Source organism: Aspergillus niger (genome assembly GCF_000002855.4).
Source record: "Aspergillus niger supercontig An09".
Lineage (NCBI taxonomy): Eukaryota > Fungi > Ascomycota > Eurotiomycetes > Eurotiales > Aspergillaceae > Aspergillus > Aspergillus niger.
In genome coordinates this window covers 1,149,940-1,170,810 of record NT_166525.1, presented here as the reverse complement: position 1 = coordinate 1,170,810, position 20,871 = coordinate 1,149,940, and the positions used below count along the sequence as shown (strand labels likewise).

Here is a 20,871-nt window from a genome sequence, read left to right as displayed (position 1 = left end):
GCAACTTCCAAATCAAAGGACTTCGTAACTCGGCCAACATACGAGGTGAGTCTCTTGCCTGCCATCCGGGAATTTAAAGTTCGCTTCCTGGTGCATCTGCTCTATCTCCCCCGAGATGCCCGCATTGAACATCAACTCCGTATCCTCACCATACTCTCTGAACGGTTTCCTGGCCTCATGATCCTCGTCGTTTTCGTTCTCATTCTCATCCTCGCTTTCCTTCCCCAGGAAAAAGCCCAGTCGCGGCAGTGGCGCCTTGAAAGAGAACCCCAGAGCATAATTCGAGGGTTTCGGAGACGGCATTTCAATATACAAGGCGTCCTCCTCCTCATCGTATGACACAGCATTAGAGACATCGAACCCAATAGTAATAGAGCCCTGTACAATTTGCATCCATCAGCACACATGACTTACCCATAAACCCCAACCCGCCCCCACGAACAAAAGAAACGGAAGAAAGGACGCAACAAGAGAAGGAAAGAAAAACTCACCCTCGACCCAACCATCCTCTCCACCACAGCTCTCTCCCTCCTCTTCATCACCTCCAAGAACCACCCCCGAAACTCCTCCCCAGACATCGCCCTCACCCCGACCCTCATATCCTTGGCCATTCTTTCAAGAATCACCCATTCCTGTTTCATCCCCTGCACACCCAATTCATCATACACAGCCCTCTTCTTCGGATCCACCAGCGTATCATATGCCTCCTGAATACGATCGAAATGTCGTCGCGCAGAGTCCGCCAACTCCGCCGGCTGCTTATCCGGATGAAAACTTAGCGTGAGGGTGCGATACGCGGACCGGATCTGAGCTTCCGTGGGAGCTGGAGAGCGCGGCAGATTAAGGATGGCATAGTAGTCGAGTTCCTCGGGCGGGGAGGAGAGCTCATCCTGATCATTGGGTGGTGGTGAATTAGAACCCATGGTTATCCGAATTTCAATGGTGCTGATGAGGTTATCGCTGTCACTGTCGCTGCCGCACGGCGGATTAAGTATGGTTTTTGCGCACGCGCGCGCGTGTGTATATGAGGGGGATGGTCGAAAAGCTAGTCGGTAGGTAGGTAGTTTTGAAGCGGGGAAAGCTGTTCAGGTTTTGACTTTTAGATAATCATGTTGACATATTGCAAGACGAATTCTGGTTCAGGTTCCCTTTTTCTCCCCTTCATGTAGATAAGATAGAGCGAGCGTGAATTGACGGGGCGTCTGTATGCGCGAGGTGTTGGCTGAAGGGGAAGCAAAAGAAAGAAAAGGAAAGGCACGCATTTTGAATGACGTCGGAAAATCGAAGTCGGCGGTTTCGGCGATTCCGTCGCCCTTCTTTTGCGGTCCCCTCCCTCAGCTTCCCGTCCCCCTCCGTTTTCTGAGAGGTCCCGTCCACATTGGCGGCCCTGGTTTGGGGATGAAAAGGCCAGCAGTGAATAATAAAGAAGGATTTAACTGTAGTAGATGATAACTGCTCGATCGTTGTGGCGGGGAGAGATCGAGCATAGCGCCGATAAGGCATTACTTTAGGAGGAACTACTGTTTACGACTGATTGGGCAACTTCCTAATTCGGGCAGGCGAGCACGAGCTGATTCATGCAGCGCGAAAGTGGGACACTCGCCATGACTCGTCATTTACTTAGTATCTCGTAGTTCTTTCAATGCTGAAACTGGTGCTTAACTTAGTTTGAAACTCATGACTCCTGCTGGAACGTCTAATATGTCGACTCTAATATACAATCCATGTGCAACATCGTCATTCGTGTCATCTGTAAGAGGCAGTCATCCCAGCTTCGGGGCAACCGCAACATGTATTCAACAACTCAAGCCAAAAAGCCTCCCGGGTATAACCTGCTAAATCACAACTGCAACAGCTTTTGTATATCCGCTCATAATGCAAAAAGTTACATCCCAACAAGGGGTAGAAGAGCCATCAGCTCCTCTCTCTAATCCAAAGGATCGTCTCATCTGAGAAGGGAACTTCGCCCGCTCCCAGTGCGCTGAACAATTGCTCCCGCGGCAGGCCGCCATACATTAAGTCTTCGTTCGTCGCCAAATCTGGCTGCTGCTGCTGCACGCCTGCGCGCACTTGACTATCCAGTGATGGACCGTGCACGAAAAACGCCGCCTTCCGGTCGGAACCAGCCTGTTGCTGCAGACACTCGTTCATAGCTTCTAGACGCTTTTCTATTAGCGTCGCCAGGGGGGTAGCACCGCTCCAAAAGCGCGCCAGCTCTCGCACAGCCTCCATGCCCCCGCGGATCAGATTCACACTCTCTGGCAAATCGGCCATCAATCCCGCTGCACTGAGGACATCTGTCGCTGACACGATCACGTATCCGAGGAACGGGTTCAGAATGGTTCCTCGCGCCGTTCCCGGCTCCAGAACAATGCGAGACGGCTCATAGTCTGCAGCACAACGCATAAGGGCGAGCGAGATCTGGAGAATCTCCACTGCATGGGTCCGCGTGGTGCGGATATGCCGCTCTATGATTTCCGCGCGGATGATTTGGTATCGAGCATACCTATTCAGCGCCATCAGAGTTGCATGATAAAGTAGATGAATTGACATGAACGCGTCCGCTTTCTTCGTTCGGATGCTTCGTTCCATGTTTACAGCCGAATAGGTCAGATGATCCGGGAGCCGTACGACCCATCCATCGGCGCGTCCGGCTACCTTTACGTGGAACTCCTCGAAGAGCTGATTGTATGCCTCGGCCGGCACCAAGGATAATCGAAAAACGTGGTCAGATACGTCTCCCCAAAGTGACAAGATCTCAACCTGTAATGCCATAGCACTCAGACTGGCGCTATCTTTGTCAGGAGATTCTGGTACTTGATTGAGGAAGCTTTGAAAATAGGGCACGGTAGTATATTCCTGCGCCTCGTATACTTCCTCCCGGCAAGGAAGTCTCAGATAGGCTGCCTGGGCCGAAATAAAGGTCGAGGAGGGCGTATAGAAACAGGTCATGCGCTAGGAGAAAGATAATCAGTCCAAGCCTAGAGAACAACGGTGGATATCCTGAGCTACTCACGTCCATGAGGTAAGCGACCCAAAATGTCCGCCTGCGACACTCGATCAGCGCCTGGGGATGCAAGCCATATTCACAGGGCCGGCTTTGGTCTACGATGACCCCACCCGACTCAACATTATACCGGAGTCCGCACACTGTCCGAACCGCCGACCCAATTGCGTCCCAAGCTGGCACCAGGGAGCCTATAGCGTAGTACCAAAGGCCGATGATGATGCGGCTTTGAGCAAGCTGCAAGGTCAGTGCGTGTCGACTGTGTTCAACGGCATACCGAGCCGTGCGTGAATACCTCTTGAGCGCCGTCACCTTGTCGGGCCGATCGGAAAATACCGCCCCGAGCGTCATCATCGAGTACAGCAGCATAGTATCTTCTGAAGTCTTCGTATTGCACGACCGCAGCCACAAAAGAAACCGTTTCCGCGGGAACATGTAATATAGGCGGTCGTTCACATGGGTGAAGTAGCTTTCCACGTAATGAACTGCGGCCTCCGGGTCTGCCTCATACGGATCCGTATGCCAGTCGGATACAAGAGGGTCTTGGGGGTCCAGATCCTTCATTTCCATGAGGATGTCCGAGTAGTCATGAGACCCAAGCGAAATGTCATCGGCTAGACGTCTAGCAGAATCCTCCGCTCCAATGGATAAGCGACCATGGCCCGACATTCTGAGCCGGTACTGCTCGTGGTCCACTACACTATCTTGGGGGCCTTCCATGGCAGAGGGTGTCAACATCGATACTTCAGATCTCGGCGATTGAGAACTGGTGTTCGGGAGGGAGGCCGAACTCTCCGAAGCCCGGATCGCAGAGTACGGGGACTGGGATGCTGCGCCATAAGCGTAGCTTCCCGGGGGGAGGCTCTCTCGTGGTTCGTATCTATTCGCAAGTTGCGTCGCCTTTAGGGCCGCACGATGGCCGCGGGGACTAGAGTAAAACCAGGACAGGTTAGTCGCTTTAACAAAGGTAGTCAAGGCATCAGTGCCGAAGACTTACGCGCTCTCGAATCTGCACTCCCTCCCAGACTTCTGACATTGGTCGCATTTAGGGAGATTTGGTTGGCATTTGATTTTCTTTTCTCTGCAGGTTAAGCAGGCCTGCGCGAGTCGCTTCCTCGGTTTCCCGGCTTTGGTGATCCCCCAATTTGCATTGACCGGAACTCCGTCAATGATCTTGGGGCAATGCGAACCATCTGCATATATGTAACACAGCCCTTCACCCTCCACATACCTCTCATCCACCACATGAGAGCGCACATTGGCTGTTTGGGAGGGGTTGTTTGTTGCAGCAGAATCGGGAGTCTCACTGGGAGAAAAGTCTCTGGTATACTCCTTCTCCGGAGAGTTGAAACCATAGTACGGATACGATGCAGCTTGACTGGATTGTACCGGAGATCCAGTATGAACTGGATGTAGCGGACCTTCACGTGCTAGGCCGGGTGTGGAGAGGTGGGCTAGTGGTGGGAGACTCCTGGTATGTGAATGCGGGAGTGCCTCGGGGTAAGCCCGAGGGCTTTCGTGTAGGCTAGGTCGTGGTATAGGATCGCTCTGTCGGAACGGCGTCGGTGATGCCGTGCTGCCATTCGGGGGTGTATAGATGCCAAATCGGTGAGGCTGGTAGGGAGATGATGGACGGCTTGGATGGGCTGTGGGGGTCAGCAATTGGCTGACTGGCGGAAGCTGTTCGTTGGCCGTCTGCTGCTGGCCTGGAATCCTCGAGCGACCTAGAGATGTCTCTTCCAGCTCGCGACCTTCTGCTTGGTTACGTTGATGTAGAAACGGAGCTGTCCCAAAAGGCAGGGGAGCAGAAGTGCGAGGGGGTGGGAGTTGGTACGGGTGGGACGCCGGGACTGAAGGATTAGCCGGACGATCAGGCTGTCGCTGTGACGTGGAATCTATAGCAGGTGACATATTTCTGAAGGAGCCCGCTGGAAAGGCAGACATTGTGGGTGACTTGATAGTGTCCAAAGTTATTCGAAGCTTGCACCTAGAACCCACCGAACGGCATCAGAATCCGCGACTCGGGTCCTGTGATAGCGAGACAGAGCCCCTACGAAAGGAAAAGTAGGTTTTGACCGATGAATCCTCGTACTTCTGGAGAGACAAAAAGAAGAAACCGAGCCTACCAAGATGGTAAAAGGATTAGCAACCACACCAGCGTATTGTGTTTTTTCTCAGGAAGGCGCAGCAACCTACCAAAATGCCTCCGGCCGTTCGAATTCAAGGGCACTCTGTCAGCAGGCCAGCAAATGATATAGTTTTTAGTGCTAAGGAGAGAAAATTAAAGGTTGACGTGCTTGTTTTTGGGTTCGCCGTCCGAGAAGCACGATTGCCCCTCCGTAAATAGGTCGATCGCTGCCCGGCCGGGGAGGAGAGATCAGGATGAGCTGAAGGGCTGAATCGGATTACACACTCGAGAATGACCTTTCAAAGGAGGTATAATCTGCAACGACAGTACTAAGTCCGTACCAAGCGGGCTCACTTGCGAGTTACCCTGCACTGATTGCGGGTAAATGGGAAGAACGAAGGTAGCATCTAAAGGATGATACTCATGGCGCAAATGACCGTAACACGCTTGTATTTCGGGTCGACCTCGCCATTCGGAGACTGTATCGCTTTAACGTTCCAATGTTTGCCACAAAACGCAGGAACCCAGGCAGAATGGGTAAAGCCTCAATAACTTGCAACGTTGTTGGTTTCTCCCCAGACCAGGTTCGCTGAGAGGGGATAGTTGGGATTTGTGTGTACCAGACAACAAAACCGAGATGCGCAGCAGCCTCCGTTTCAGATTGGACAGGGAGAAAGATGGGGGCGGAAGAGTGCAATGGCAGACAGTGGCAGGGCAGGGTCGTCGAGTCACAATTAGACTAGCATGAAAACCAGACTGTTTGTTGCGGATTGATAGTGCCCCAGGGGTCCAGGTAGGACAAGAATAATAAACAACTAGCCAGCAGCCCCCGGAAGACAGCCGCCCAAATTACAGATCTCTTGGGGGTGTAGTAGTAATATCAACTAGATCACCCTGCAAGAGCCGCTCGAAGGTAATTTGGTGGCCAGTGGTCAAGCTGGCCTGATGTTGGCCGAACGGCTTCTGCCACTAACGAGTAGTAGAAGGAAAATAATAAAATTGGGCCCTGGGCTAGACGGCCTATTTGCACCAAAAAAGAAAAAAAAAAATCTGATGGCGCGGGGCACTGGAATAGGATGAGGATGGAGAAATTGTGGTTAAATAGCGCTGCTGCTTAGTCGAGGCCAAGGTGGGAATGCCCCTGTCAGTTTTGGCCGGTGCTAAGGACTGTAGTAAAGTAACGTAATCAACGGTCGGACGGGCCACACGGTCAGGCGGGCCATCTGGTAATACTATACAAAAGATATCTTTTTAAACATAATATATCTCTACCATCCAGGTCTAGAAGAATTAGATTTCTTCTATATAGATTTTAAATAATATAAATAATATCTATATACCTTCTAAAAATGAATATACTTTTACTTATGGACTTATCATATTACAATATCTGTATTTATATGTATTATATAAGAATCTGGTTTCATTATCAAAGTAAAAATTCTAAAAATCTGAAAAATTCATGGAATACTTATTCTTATATATATAAACTATCTACAAAGTTAGAGCTTCATAGAAGTAGTACTGGTTGATATATAATAGAATCAAAAAGACATCTTTTATATGGGATTTCAGGATGGCCCGCCTGACCGTGTGGCCCGTTCGACCGTTGATTACGTTAGTAGTAGTAGTAGGGTAGAGGGGCGGAGACGCCAGGTTCAAGGAGGGACACGCTGGGATTAATTTAGAGCGGGGAGGATCGGGGATTTTTGAATAGTAATGAGAATCACGGTCCCTGAAATGAGTGGGAATCAAAGGGGCAGAAAATAAAAAAAAATGAAAGGAATAAAGAAGGGGGTTCAGGAGAATAAGAGGGGGACTGTAGAGAAGGAGGGTCGATTGAGTAAGAGAGACAGAGAGAGAGAAGAAGGAGAAGAAGAAGAAGAAGAAGAAGAAGAAGAGCAGAGAGGACGCAAATGAAGACAGATGGACGCAGTGGGAGGAAGAGGATACGATACAGTATCTGGCCTCTAGCTGAGGATCCTTTCCAAACTGCCATCCAAGCCTAACAGTGAGCATATTTAATGGAAAGGCAACTTATGACCGATCCAGATCAGGATGATCACACAGAGAACAAAGCCTGGTTCACAATTCCAGCCTGGTTTAGTCCAACGCTTGCCAGTCCACTTTGCGCAACAGTTCCGGTTTAACGGAGGCCCTCCCAACCCACTCGGTCAGCCAGAAACTATCTGGCATCTCAGATAGTCTAGATGCTCTGGATCGTGTTTACTTTATCCCAGAGTAGTATACACCCTATTATCGGGCTATTCTTACTGCGGGACGGAAGTCTCCTCCCTCTGTTCCCTTCGGCATTCACTTTCAGTTCCATCCTCGGTTCAGCTTCGACCAGCTCCACTTCAAACGGAGACACGAAGCGTCCGGCCATCCATCGGGCAACTATCGATTACATCCAGTTTATTCCCGCTCCCCTGGATGGTAGATAAATCCTCCATGGCAGTATATTGACTGTCGTCATGGCCTTGGCCCGAGTATATCGCAGGATAGCCACCGGGCGCGGTTCACATTAGGTGCCGGGTTGAGATCAAGCTACCGAGAGTCCATTATAGTTTGATCATCTAGATTCATCATCTCCTCGTCCTCAATCTCCAGCATAATCATGCCATGGAGAAGCAAGGTGGCACTTAAACTTTGGTCCGGGTCGGCATTGAGATATCGTCAGACTCCCCGGCGTCCTTTCTCAATCTGGTCTTTGGGAGGGTTACTGTGGGTGGCAGGTTGTCTCGCCTTATTAACTCCTGGCCGGCTTTGAATCTTTTTAATATGAGCATGATTAGGTTTTCCAACCCGACGCCCCGCAGGAGGATCCTCGTTGGTGTTCGGAACGATCCATTGCCAGCTCCAGCCGTTAGTCATGGTAGGAGACGCTCATGCGACCACCGACCACGGGACAGCACAATCTTTTCGGAACGGCAGTTGCATTTAACCTTGTTTCGTTTGATCGGGACAATGCGTCTGTTCCTTTCCTACTATCAGATATCTCTTGCCGATTGTACTCCTCGAGGTGTGCAATAACATGCGAGGCTCACATAACTACGACACCATACACGGAAAGCGAAAAGACGCCAGCACATAAGGACTGGTTTTTTGGGCCCTATGAAAGCTGCCAACCCCAATATAGTGCACACTTGGCAGGTTATCCGCCTCAATTAGTAGGGGGGCCCGGTTAGAGGAGGGAAAGAGAGGAGGAGGGGGCCAATGGTTAATCAATTACCATAGTAAAAATTTGGAATTTAGAAAAAAAGAAATAAAAATCCGGAACAAAAAAATGAAAGATCCGCACATGAAGGAAAGAGCCAGCCTGGCAACAAGAAAGAGAATCCCCCGTCCGAGAGAGCCACTCGATATGCCGACTTGTTTCGGCCGGACTGACCAAACTCGGACGAACAACCTCATCACCTGTGTTCAGGAGAGACTCTCCCAGCCAGCCAGCCAGGGTGAGCAACCACTGCGACTCCCCGAGGGCTCAACAGTCAACACCCACCAGCTTATCGTTTGGCTAGTGGCCAGTACGGAAACCTCCGTAGTCCGTCCTTACGCGAGTGGAGCATTGACTCCAAGCCGGGAAAAAGATGAGAGGCAGAGTCCAGGGGAGGGTGCAAGGAGCAGCCTCCCAAGTTCGCAGCAAGTCCCTCAGCCCATCGAGGATCGCGAGCCCGTCATTCGTGGGGACTAGCGAACCAAGTGGACTGGGCGCATCCGGAAAACGGACAGATGAGGGTCTGCGAGCCGGAGCGCCGCGGTTTTGCTTTTCTGGCCTGAGTGACTTTTTCGTTATATTGATTTTTTTGATTTTTCTTTCGGTTTTGTGTTAGACTCGGCGCTGGGGCGGCTAATATCGATGCTGCTTGCTGGAATTTTGAGTTTGGTGTCTCCTGTAACGGTTTGTGGCCCGCCGGGAACAACGCCCGTTTGGTCCAAGGAGGGATGTTGGATTTGTCTCATCTTGGGGCGATCCGATCTGCACCGTCAAGCGTGTGCCAGCAACCAGACTTGTATCAGACAGCTTGACGGTCCAGCTTCCACTGACTGAATCAGGATTTCATTCGCGGAAAACCTATCCCGTCGGCTATGGGGAATGTTGACGAGTCTTTCTCTCCCGCGTCTCGAGAGCTGTTTGCAGACTTTCTGTCATCTTCAGCATCGACAACTCCCTGCTAGGAACATGGATGGCCTCTTCAAAAACCAATCCCACCCCTCCAACAGTGGGCCGGAGGCTCTCACCCTACGGTCGTGCTAAGCAAAGTCTAAAGTACTATCATACGATCTCGCCCACCGATCCCACAGCTGGCGCCAACCGGAAATGAATTAAGAAGGAGGGGGGTTGTTTTAAAAGAAAAATAAAAAGAAAAAAAAAAATCCTAATCAATTGAGAAATCATGGGCAATAATCTTAATACCGGGTTGCCTTGAGATTGCCTACTCCAAATAATTGACACCCTCCTACTCTTTCAGATGCCGAACGCCCAGTGCTGGAAAAACCCGCGGCATCACCCACTGATTGGTGCGATTAGATCAGATCTGTGTTTTCCCGAACAAAACCCGAGATTTGGTGGCCTTGCCGGGCGTTCCAGCGTTCCGATGCAAGCAAAAACTTGCTAGGACCTTCCCATTCCTCCAGAATAATACTGTGGATGGAGTACTAGTACTATTCTCTCTCGCAACAGATGGGATGTGGATGGGAGACTGCCCTTCCCCACGACGCATCTCATCCTGGTTCCCTTAAAAGGATGACAGCAACCGTGCTCTCGCCCTGACCTCCCGCCTAATATATGAGATACTAAGGAGGGAAACACGGCCTATGCCTCTCCCGTACCTAGTTTGAGCGGAGTTTAAGTGGACTTTGTTGCCCTCCGTCCCCGTCGGAACCACTCCTGCGCCCTGCTAGTAGCGGAATAACGGACGGAGATATAGCCATAAGGCAGAGGGCACGGTAGTTTGCCCAGACAGGGTGGTGGTTATCGTCGGGGAGGACGGGGTACAACAAATTATCCAACAGTAGTCTGTCAAGATATACTGTGGTTTGGTCGGTGGACTAAATAACCGACTCCAACGTCCTGCACCCTAAAGTTCTAGTGTCTCACCGGCATCCTTCGGCACCAAGGATCTGCCACATCTAGTAATGCCAATCTCCGCCGTCACATTCGCCACGGCCATCTTGTCCGTACACCCAACAACGAAGGGAGGGGGGAAGGGGAGAGGAGGGGAGGGGGACGGTCTGGGGCTAAACAAGGACCAGTCCAGAGGGACGGAGGATGCTCTCTGTTCAGCGACCGGCCGTGATGGTCGGAGTCCATATCCGGAACCTCCCTGGGTCTTCTCCGATAGGATCAACTAGCGCCGGAGGGGGTGAGACACAGTGCTTTTTGTGTCGTCGCATATTGGTGTCTCAAGGGCGAATAAATATCGCATCAATTACAATCACCATTGTTTCCGCTCATCGGTCATCCTTTCTGGCCAACTATGCAAAGCCAGACTGCATTATTCAATTCATTATCAACTAATAAGAACATCAAGCCAGACAGATACTAGTCTAACTACTTAGAAACTACTTACTCCAACTTCGCAGGCGCCATCTCCGGCCGAAAACATATCCACTCCACCCGACAAAACCCGTCCGTCGATCCCACTTCCCTCCCCCTCCCCATTCATCCATCATCACCACCCAATATGCAAAACACCCCGGCAGCGACGCGACCGCTAATCCAGTAGTGGGCGAGCAGTGCGAAACGCACCATAGGTACGTACCCCCGACATATGCTGATGATATTGCCACCCCGACTATCACATCAGAGGCTGCAGGCGACGGTTTTAGCCCAAAAGCTTGTTGTAGCCGCGGCGCCAAAGTGGGATGAGGTGGGGGTCGTCGAGGATCAATAGTCCATGGTAGCGTGTCTGGCGTCCTGAATCATGAAGGCTCGCTTGCTCAATCACTTCGGAAGTTAAACCGAATCGGTCGATAAGGTGTGAGTTTCAAGTTGTGCTGTCTGGTTAATCCCACGAACTACGGGCCCTTGGAAGTTGGCCAAGGGTAAAAATTGAGAAGGGGAGGGGGGGGGTAAGAAAAAAGGGTCGACCACCTCGGCTATCAGAGGAAGCATGGACCGAGATATGCTACGATACTATCCACGCCATCATCATCCCTGAGAGATCATGACACAAAGTACGAAGTACACGGTGTACTAAGGTGCTCGGCCGTAAGTGCTAAAGTAGGTTTCCTCCGGGAATACTACTCATTTGAACAATATCTGTTAATAAACTAATGAGGAGAAAGTTAGGCACGTCGTGCTTGAACTACTACTCAACCGAGTATGTTGAAGCGATTTTCAATCCCTTGGGTCTGTCTGTCTGTGAGAACTTAGAGAGGCAATTTAAGCGCACCGGAGGATTGATATCGCCCGATACTACGTTATAATATAAGACAATATAATAAGAGCCATAATAAGAAACATAAGCCTACACTAATATCCGGAAGTCCCGCAATACCGTATACCAAGTATATACAACGACCCCCATTGTCATGTGAGAGTCTTTTCAAGCTTCAAACCAATATGAATATGAAAACAATATGATATAACTTCCCCCTCGTATCCCCTGAGTGTCCCCCCTCTACGAGAACGAGAGAGAAGAAGAAGAAGAAAGAGTAAGAGAAACAAAGTGTAGACCGAGCCGACCACTAATTCCCCCCATCAACATACGTAACAGAGGGGCTTGGCGCCGCCCCCCGTCAAAAAAATGAGTCCGAAAATCGCGGAAAAGCCGAGCGGGATCAATCAAGCTTGTGAAACACACACACTCACACTCACACCCTTGACACATACCTCCCTCACTCGCAACTCACACCATAAGTAGATAGAAACGTAGTGCAAAGTGGAGAGCAGGGCCGCCGCCCCGAGGAAGTTGACTTTCCTATTTGCCGTGATCAGAGCAAATGCCGATGAGCTGGCTTTTCTCTTATTTTTTCCTTTTCTTTTCTTTTCTTTGTTTTGTGTTTGATGATCCTTATCGGTTTTGGTTCCTCATCCGTAGTTAGTATTTACCAACTATGTCATAATTGATGACTTTTTTTTTTTTTTGCCTGATCGGCTTTTCTTCCCTACATTCCGTTTCCATCGGAATTTTTTTCTTCTTATTTCTTTTCCTGTATTCTATTGTTTTCAATTTCTATAATATTGCGTTGTCAGTTCGATCTGCAGTTTCAGGTAGTTTGCTACATACCTACCGTAGTGCCTAAATCTAAATGAGTAGTATGTACCGACCGAGGGTGGATAGACGATAGAACCCGTTATGGTGTTCATATTTATATTCATAACTAGTACTTATGTTCTCCCTACCTGACACATAGGGCATACTAGTAGTTAATCAAGATAATGGTGGCAAGTAGTTATTAGTAGGACTAAGTCCTAGGTAGACAACGCCCTACAACTAAGACACCTAATTCAGATTACAGATAGCTAATAATATAGAATCAATTATACTATCTATCCGACATGGCAATAATAAGATATAATATACTACTACTACTACTACTCTGTAATATAGTAAGCGATGATACTACAGTGAACTCAACCACCTCGGATCTAACCGGCTCATCTACCCATTCATCCACCAACACTTAGGACGCCACCAACTTAACCCCCGACCTCCGACCAGAAAGAAAGTAAGAACAGAGCACCACCGACGGACCAACGGAGTGGGAAAGGAGGGGATTCCACCCCCTGTAGAACAAAAGAACGAGACTAACCCTTCTGCGCAAATGCACATGAGGAAGATGATTCGTTGGGAGGGCAGATGTTGCAGTAGTAGTTGACTAGTAGTTTAAGTAGGGAGGATCTAAGGCCTAAGGTACTCCGTGCTAAGTGCTTTAGTAAGTAGTTCGGGTAAGTAGTTTTGGCCAGGATTGGATTGCATATGATTGGGTTGTTGGTTGCGATGTAAAGTAATAAGGAAAAATAAAAAAAAAAGAAGTGAGATGGTAATTTATTATGTTGATGGTCAGTTGGATGAACTATTACCCTAGTGAATGTGATACTTCTTCTTCTAGATGATATTGTATTTTATGTAGTTGTTGTTGAGACGGTGGTTACTTAGTATTGTATTTGTGCGTTGTAGCAGTGATGCGCGTGGGTTTAGAACTAACGCGCATCATAATAATCTCTTTGTATCTAACTACCATCTACACCAGATCCTGCTACTCAGTAATAGGGGTGTAACAACTAAGTAGAACTGTGAGGAAACTCCGAACGGGTGGCATGATGCTTGCTCAAGAGTCCACTGCGGTTTCACAATAATATATATAAACTTTGCACTGTCTTCAATTTGACTTTCTACTAGTATAGCTTAGTGATTGATGGAATTACTACTTACTACTGCAGCAAACATAGCCACCTTAGGCAGAAACTACTACTGCGCATGAAAGGTCCGTGTCCGTTCGTCTAGTACGTTGTAGTTGCAGTCACTGGTTACTAGTAATGTGGGTATTTATATATCCCGATGCAAGTCCCGAACCGACAGCTACTATTGACTACGTACTTACGTACTTCGTAGTAACTTGAAGTAAAAATGGTTACCAATCCCTTACGATCGAATTGTAGTAGGAAAGTAGTTAATTAACTAGTAGCTAGCTTATTACTATCTTGTCGTGACTAGTTCTTGAAGGTAATATTATGGTAATTGCTCAGTTGTGGTTCAGTTTCCTATACTGGTGACACATTGTCATGTGAAAATACTCACATCCTAATACGACTTCCTACTATCCATTTTATCCCTGTAATCAGCAGAATAGCAAACAAAAATCAATGCTCGGGTCAACCCGGCGATAACAGCCAAAATCAAGTAGCGCGAACATAGTTTGTTCACATGTTTGCTTGTTTGTGTCCTGAGTTAGGTTGATGATCCTGGGTTATAGCAGGCGTAGATATAGATGGTAGCCTGGGTTGGTCAGATGTGATAATAAGCCAGATATTGGGGTTTGACTGATTGACAAAGTATGCTTTCTAGGTGCCGTGTAGAAGATCATGCACCGTTGATTATTTTGTTGGAACTACGCTTTGTAGTGCGTAGAATGACTGGATGGATGGTAGATAGGTGTGATGTTGTATCAAATGCAATGTTGTTTATTTTGGCAGAAGTACTTACCCATCTACAGGGGTGGAAAAACTGATGTGTATTAACATGGGTTGAGTTTTGAATACATGCCAATTGTGGCAAGTATGTTGTTTTACATGCTGGCTTACAATGGAAACTACTCGGAAAGCTACTTGAAAGAAAACTACTAATTCATTATGGGTATTGCGAACCTGTTCATTGGTGCTACCTTTTAAACCGAAAACAATCTCATATCATACCTTCCCAGCGTGAAACCCCGGACCACTAACTTACGCCTCGTAGAGGGTGTTGAGGAAGTCCTTGGAAGCGCGCTCGGGCTTAGCGGCCTCAACCTTCTGCTGGCCGAGCTTCTCCTTGGAGAAAGCAGCAGCGTAAGGGTTGAGACGGAGCATGACCTGCTTGTTGCGGAGAGGGTTCTTCTTCTGGATGTTGGTACGCTTGGTGCGAGCCTCACCCTTGGGGGCGCGGAGGACGGACTGGATCTCAGAAGAGTTGATGAGACGGGCCAGGTCGGCGTTGGCAACAACGTTCTGGGGGAGGAGGTAGTCCTTCTTGAGGGCGGAGGCGGTGGTGGTGGTGCCGTAGACCTTGTCGAGGGCCTCGAAGGCAGCAGAGGACCAGACGATGAAGCGACCGAGGTGACCACCGGGGGCGAGCTGGAGGAGGTTGAGGGAGAAGACGGAGGAGGTCTCAACACCGGGGATGTTGCGGAAGGCACGGACGAGCTCCTTGCCATCAACCTCGGGGTTGTAGACAACCAGAGGACCGCGGCGCTGGCGGAAGCGGCGGTTCCTCAGCTTACCCTTACCGGCACGCATCTTGCGGGACTTCTGGACCTTGACAAGGTCGGCACCGGCACCGACGGCCTGGAGGAGGGCAACGGCGGCCTTGGTCTTGGTAACAGCGGAGTTCTCGAAGGTCTTGGAGTCAACGACCAGAGGGACCTCAGGAACGTTGGCAACGCGGTGACCGCGAGCGAACAGAAGAGAAGGAACGGAAGAAGCAGCGAGGGCAGAGGCAGTAGCGAAACGTCTAAAAAGCAGCCATTAGTTCACCTTCTCCTGGCTCAATCGTGTTACCTCGTCGGTCGGGATTATTATCATACCTCTGGCCAACGTTGACCTTCTGGTGCCACTTGCGCCAGACCTTGGTAGGGGCGAACATACGACCGGAACGGCACTGGTTACCGAAAGCGGCCTGACCGGCACGGTGAGTACCACCACCGGAGACACGGGGGATACGAGCGACAGCGCGACCTGAAGTTATTCACATCCATCAGCCATCCCAATTCCCCTGCGAATTTCTTGGCGTTCCTTCAAATTTGTGCACATACCGGTACCCCAGGACTCAGCAGAGGTCTGTTCACCAGCCTTCTCGCTCACGGCGTAAGGCTGTCTCTTGTTCTTGGCCATACCGGTGTGCACCTGCCTGTAATTCGAAATCCGTCAGCCATCAAATATCCTCCGCTTCTCATGATTCCTCTCTGCGAGATCGATTTTTTGTCGTAAAAAGGCTGAAACATACTGGACAACATCAAGACGGATGGGGGAGGCGAAAACAGCCGGGAGGGGGTAGGTAGCCCCCGTGGGCTTGCCATCAGCGCCGGCGATGGTGACGGTAGGACGAGACGCCATTTTTGTCGACGGTAGGGTGGTCGTTGTCGTCGTTCGAGGTTGGAGATCGAGCATCTCAAGATGAGCGCGCAAATTTTCGCTTAGTCTCACCCGCCCGTCGTGGGTGCGGCAAAGCCCTAGCCCTGTTGCCGTTTTGGGTGGGTGTTTATGCCTGAGGCGCAAATGATCTTATCGATATGGAGAACCGCGGTTATACCCTTGACATGCTACTTGGGCCTACCCTTCATCCATACAATTTTCTCTTTGATTCTTCTGTAGTCAATGTAGTCTCGTGAAGAATGTGTTGCGAGAGATACACAATAAATTACATGAAATTCTATCTTATACTTTTACGTGTGAAACAATGAAGCAAACAATCATATTTATGTCGAGTTCAGCCCTGCAAAGTCTTGACGTCTAACATCATCGCCACAACAGATCGGCTGACGCCCAGAGCACAATCTGAGTCGTTACTGCGGCATCCACTTACACCCTACAAGCCCTCATTCTATACTCGTGAATACGTTCTACAGTCATAGAACGGTAAAAAGATTCGTTGGCCAACGTTTATTTCATTTAGGATCCTCTCTACTGCAAATGGTACATGAAGGTAAACAGAAATCTCAAAAAGGGTCCTAGCACTACGCCTTGTGCAAGGAAACGAATGTAAGTCTCAATCGGTATGGGCTAGCCACCCGAATCACATTTTTAATCCACATTTAAGCGTGCACATGTCCACCGTGAGCGTGGCGTCTGGCGCGGCCCTCCCTAACGGTACGGGGCTTCAACTTGATGGCAGAAATGGCCAAGTTGGAGCTCTGTCCAGCAGTGCACTGGGTACCGGCAGCCACATTCTGAGCAGGGGTCCACTGGCCGTTCGCGCAGCGCTGGAAAGAGGAGCCATTGATGCAGTTCCACTCGCCCTCCACACTGCAAGATCCAGAGAGCGCGCCAGAGCTTGCGCTGGAGCTTGCGCTGGAGCTAGAGCTGGGTTGAGGGCTGGAGACAGAGTTGGAGCCAGAACCGGAGTCAGAACCAGAGCTAGAGCCGCTGCTGCCGGAGCTGGGTGCAGGAGTGTTCGCCACCGCAGGAGCAGTGTAGGTGTTTGCGGCCGGGGCAGAAGTAACCACAGCAGCGGCCGAAGAACTGGCAGAGCCGGAGCCGGAGCCAGAGCTGGAGCCAGAACCAGAGTAGGAGCCAGTGCTGCTGTCACCAGCGGCAGCAAAAGTGGGAGTACCGGTACAGGCGGCGGCGCCAGCGGAAGCCAGGTTGCTAGGCTCGCCATTATATTGGATGTCGTCACCAGGCTGAGGGAATCGGATGTCGACACCTTCGGAGGTGGTGCAGCCGTTGACGTTGGCGACAAACATGGGAGGGAAGGTGGAAGAGCGCTTCTCGACATCGCGCTTTTCCTCAACATCGGACCTCTTAGAAGAAGCGCTCTGGACCTCGAGGGGAGCACAGTTCATGTACATCTCACGGTTTCCAATGCGGTTGAACCAAGTCCAGGCGAGCGTGTACTTGCCGGGGCTAATGCCGTCCGGAATGGTGTAGTTGAATTTGGTCGGATCAGCCATGGAAGCACCACCAGAAAGGTTACCGTCCACGTTGGCGGGGCAGCCGCCTTCGATAGACTTGATGACCATCCATTCGGAGTCCTTGGTAGGCTGCAGATCGGTGGTCAGACTGACCTGGCAGGAGCCACCACCATGGGTGGCGGAACCCTCAAAGGTCAAAGGCATGCTCTCGCCGATCTGGGCGGTATTCCACTCGGTGACCTCGTAGGTGTTCGAGCGCAGCTTGCAAGGAAAGTCGCTGCCATCGGCTGCAAGAGGCGAGTTGTTAAGGGTGTCCTTGCCATAGGGAATGGGCTCAGTCATGATCATGTGTGCTTCAACAGCCGAAATGCCCAGGAGAGCAGCGGCCGCAAGAATGGACTTGGAAAACATGGTGAAGGAGCGTCGGTTTTGTTTTGCACTATTCGACAGCTAAAGGAGTGTTTGAAGTTCTGACCGTACCGGACGAGACAGAACAGGTGGTTGCGTTGAGCAAAAGTCTAGTGCAGATGGATTAGCCAAGAAGGAGAGAAAGGAAGGATTTATATCGAGATAGTGCATGATACGTTGGTGGGAAGTATAGGAGCAACAGACGGTGACAACCGTATAGTTGAAGCAGTATAGTGGTCGAGGATGTGTAGAGGGGCAACAAGGTTATGGTAGACAATGAAATGGTACACGGGAAGATACCAGGATAAGGCGAGGTGACAATACCTTTGTAGAACCGAATGGAAGGTGAGCTTGTCCCAGCGTTGACTTTATCTGGTCGAAACAGGCCTTTGTCACGCGTCTGATACTACTGGACAAGGATAGCTTCAGTTCGTTGGAAGTAGAAGGGAAGGTCGGAGTCTGCCGCAGGCACACAACGAAGATTCAAATGAAATCAGAAAGGAGTGTCGAAAGAAAGCAGGACTAGCCTGGTGATAGTAGGACTGTCGAACAGTGTAGAACGAAGAAAGGACTGAACGCTCCAGCGTGGTTGAAGAAGAGAAAGAAGAAAAGGGAGCAGCACTGGCAGCCCTGGGGGGTGTTATATACTTAAGATTTGGACTGTTTGAGGCGCCATGACGGTGAATCAGGTATCCAGGAGACTGGACGGATCGAGACAGGCTGTTAGTAGGCGCGCACCGAAAGTCAAGATGCGTGTGAGTGGGGAGGGGGAGAAGATTGACAGACAGTGAATTGGGTTGCATGTCGAGTCGTGGGACACATAGTTTTGGTGGAGGGTAGATGGACCCTGAGTGGTCCCTGACGAGAAGGGACTCCATAGCCCAAAGATGAAACAAGCCCGCAGCGGAACCTGGGACTTCGGCTAACGACGCATTTCTCTGTTTACTGTGTAGAATCTCAGTAAATGTTTCCCCCTGCCAGCCCATCCGTCGCACCATCAGCCCGGCCCGCCGTTTCATTGGCTGGGCCCAAGGCGGTTGGCGCCGGCATTTGCCAATCAACGCCTGCAGGTCGCGGATTCGCTCTGATTGATCGGCTTCCAACTAAAAACTAAAAGCAAAAAGTATCATCCGCCAGCCTAGTAAGTAGTTAGACAACGTTGTCCGACCGGTCATCTCGCCCTTTCCACACCTTCCGATCATTCTTTCTGCTCGGCGAATGAGCCTCCAAAGCTCGCCATTCGGCTTGATCAAGTGTGACCCGCCCACTGGCCGAAGGTCCCCTGCCCTTACATTGCAGCCTTTGCGGAAGATGAAGCCGACGTGGGGCGATGGACACAGCCTCGCAGCCACTGAGCAAAGATATGCATTTCTATGACTCTTTCCAAAAGGCAGCAGCGAATTGTGAGTCCAGGCGAAACAAATTTTCCTTTTTTTCGCCTCTACCATGATTCCAACATTCCACGCATACGAAATACTGTGAAGAAGTTTGCTCTCCTGTCATCATTCCTGTCCCCATTGACCGGGAGGCTTTCATTGTCAGGCTCAACAGGACCCGATTGTAAGAGATGGCATGGGCGAGACCATCCATGAGATATCTCATTCGACCACAGAAAAACCAAACTAAGAATACATCTCCATCTCCAAGATGATCCTTCAGCCCAATCCCAAGCTCCCCTGGCAATTCCTTCCACCCAGCCATGAGCGTGTGTGCCGACTTGGCGCTTCGGTGGCGAACCAAATGCCCGTCCATGTCTTACCGGTGAAAATCTTATTGCATCCCGCTGCCCCGTATAGAGCAAAGCATACTACACCACACAATCCATACCCTTTTTTTTTTTCCGGGCCTGAAAAAAAGGAAGCAAAAACCTCCGTATGCAAGTGGCAGGGAATGTTGGCAATCCTCAGCCGCCGACTTTTGACCCAACCAGGACACAAAGTAAACATCCAACCTCCTGCGCCATGGTTCAGATCATGATCCCCGCATGGACGGACCCTGTCGGCGCAAAAGTTTGGTTGGATCGGTGGGGTTCTTTTCCCTCCCACCGTTTTCTTTCTCTGGCTTCCTTTCATCATGTCGGAGGGCGGCTGGCTCCGTGATCTAATTGCTACACGTTGATACCATTTACTGGATTCTTCGTTGCTGGGATCATGGATCAAAGAAAGCGTAGACGCGCTGCGAGTCAACAATTTCTTTGTGCAATAGCCGCCCACTGTGTGCGCCATGTGGATTCGATGCATCATTGGTTACACATGACTACTACTAATAGTCAATAGTATGCGCGATATATTTAGGTAAGAGTTGATCCTAAGTGACTGCATAGATCAGGTCAGGCACACCAATCCATAAACCAATAAACGAAACAGATTAGTACGCAGTAGTAAATAGCCAAGCTGCTGTCCTATGACGTCGTCTATCGCCTCCAGTACTTTTATTCCCAACTCACTCAACTTCTATCTATACCAGATCAAAAAGAGACCTATCTACTCAACACACAACGACAGCTCCAGCTATACCATTACCCAAAATTCCAAGCATGTGATCCCGATAGCTACTAACTAATCACCTTCCAAACCCAGCAATAGTCAACCCCACAAAAACTATTAATCACATCACCAAAAAAAACTTGGCAAATTAAACCCATCACCCCATCATCATCAAAACACGAACTGGACCCATCAAAAAGGTAAAAAAAATTCAACAAAGTACTACTCTACTTCGTAGACCCTAGATAGTAAGTACGACTAACTCCGGAAGCCCCGAAAGGATTTCGGCAGTTTCGAGAATCATTGAGATTGAAATTGCGGGGGGTGGGTGGTCAGGAAATCAATCTGAAACAGGGGACGCCGGCGGGAGATCGCGACTGTCAGCTAAGCGAAGGGGTTGATGAGAAGATTTTCGATACTAGTTTTTAATATATGATGAAGAATTATGTTTATTGTCTGGGGGCGTCTGAAAATTGAGTCAGGGAGTTAAATTATGGATGGATTGTTAATATTGTTGCCTGCTTTAGTTGATATTTGTTGTTTTTGTTGATGTTGGGGTGATTGCG

General features: G+C 49.8%; 5 protein-coding genes across 5 annotated transcripts, besides 1 other annotated feature; all 5 read right to left on the bottom strand.

Moving 5' to 3' along the window:
* Positions 1-42: 42 nt before the first annotated feature.
* An09g05210 (uncharacterized protein) lies at positions 43-923 on the bottom strand (the record flags this gene model as incomplete). The annotated part of the gene is made up of 2 exons (XM_001393795.3): positions 43-378; positions 492-923. Coding segments are annotated over 2 exons (768 nt in total), but the record flags the coding sequence as incomplete, so codon positions are not given.
* A 991-nt stretch (positions 924-1,914) lies between these two features.
* An09g05200 (uncharacterized protein) lies at positions 1,915-4,951 on the bottom strand (the record flags this gene model as incomplete). The annotated part of the gene is made up of 4 exons (XM_059749821.1): positions 1,915-2,955; positions 3,017-3,963; positions 4,005-4,036; positions 4,239-4,951. 4 exons carry the CDS (start codon positions 4,949-4,951, stop codon positions 1,915-1,917), a joined length of 2,733 nt encoding a protein of 910 aa, XP_059601437.1.
* A 1,364-nt stretch (positions 4,952-6,315) lies between these two features.
* Positions 6,316-6,754: a mobile genetic element (Remark: Vader is flanked by 44 bp inverted repeats (IR);~Title: transposon Vader - Aspergillus niger).
* A 7,775-nt stretch (positions 6,755-14,529) lies between these two features.
* An09g05180 (60S ribosomal protein uL4) lies at positions 14,530-15,894 on the bottom strand (the record flags this gene model as incomplete). Its single annotated transcript, XM_001393792.3, has 4 exons — positions 14,530-15,292; positions 15,366-15,516; positions 15,594-15,688; positions 15,785-15,894. The coding sequence occupies 4 exons, from the start codon at positions 15,892-15,894 to the stop codon at positions 14,530-14,532; spliced, it is 1,119 nt and encodes a 372-aa protein (XP_001393829.3).
* A 698-nt stretch (positions 15,895-16,592) lies between these two features.
* On the bottom strand, positions 16,593-17,822 carry An09g05170 (uncharacterized protein; the record flags this gene model as incomplete). Its single annotated transcript, XM_001393791.3, has 1 exon — positions 16,593-17,822. The coding sequence occupies one exon, from the start codon at positions 17,820-17,822 to the stop codon at positions 16,593-16,595; it is 1,230 nt and encodes a 409-aa protein (XP_001393828.1).
* A 954-nt stretch (positions 17,823-18,776) lies between these two features.
* Positions 18,777-20,044, bottom strand: An09g05160 (uncharacterized protein; the record flags this gene model as incomplete). The annotated part of the gene is made up of 5 exons (XM_059749820.1): positions 18,777-18,922; positions 18,988-19,170; positions 19,265-19,495; positions 19,579-19,665; positions 19,747-20,044. The coding sequence occupies 5 exons, from the start codon at positions 20,042-20,044 to the stop codon at positions 18,777-18,779; spliced, it is 945 nt and encodes a 314-aa protein (XP_059601436.1).
* Positions 20,045-20,871: the final 827 nt, after the last annotated feature.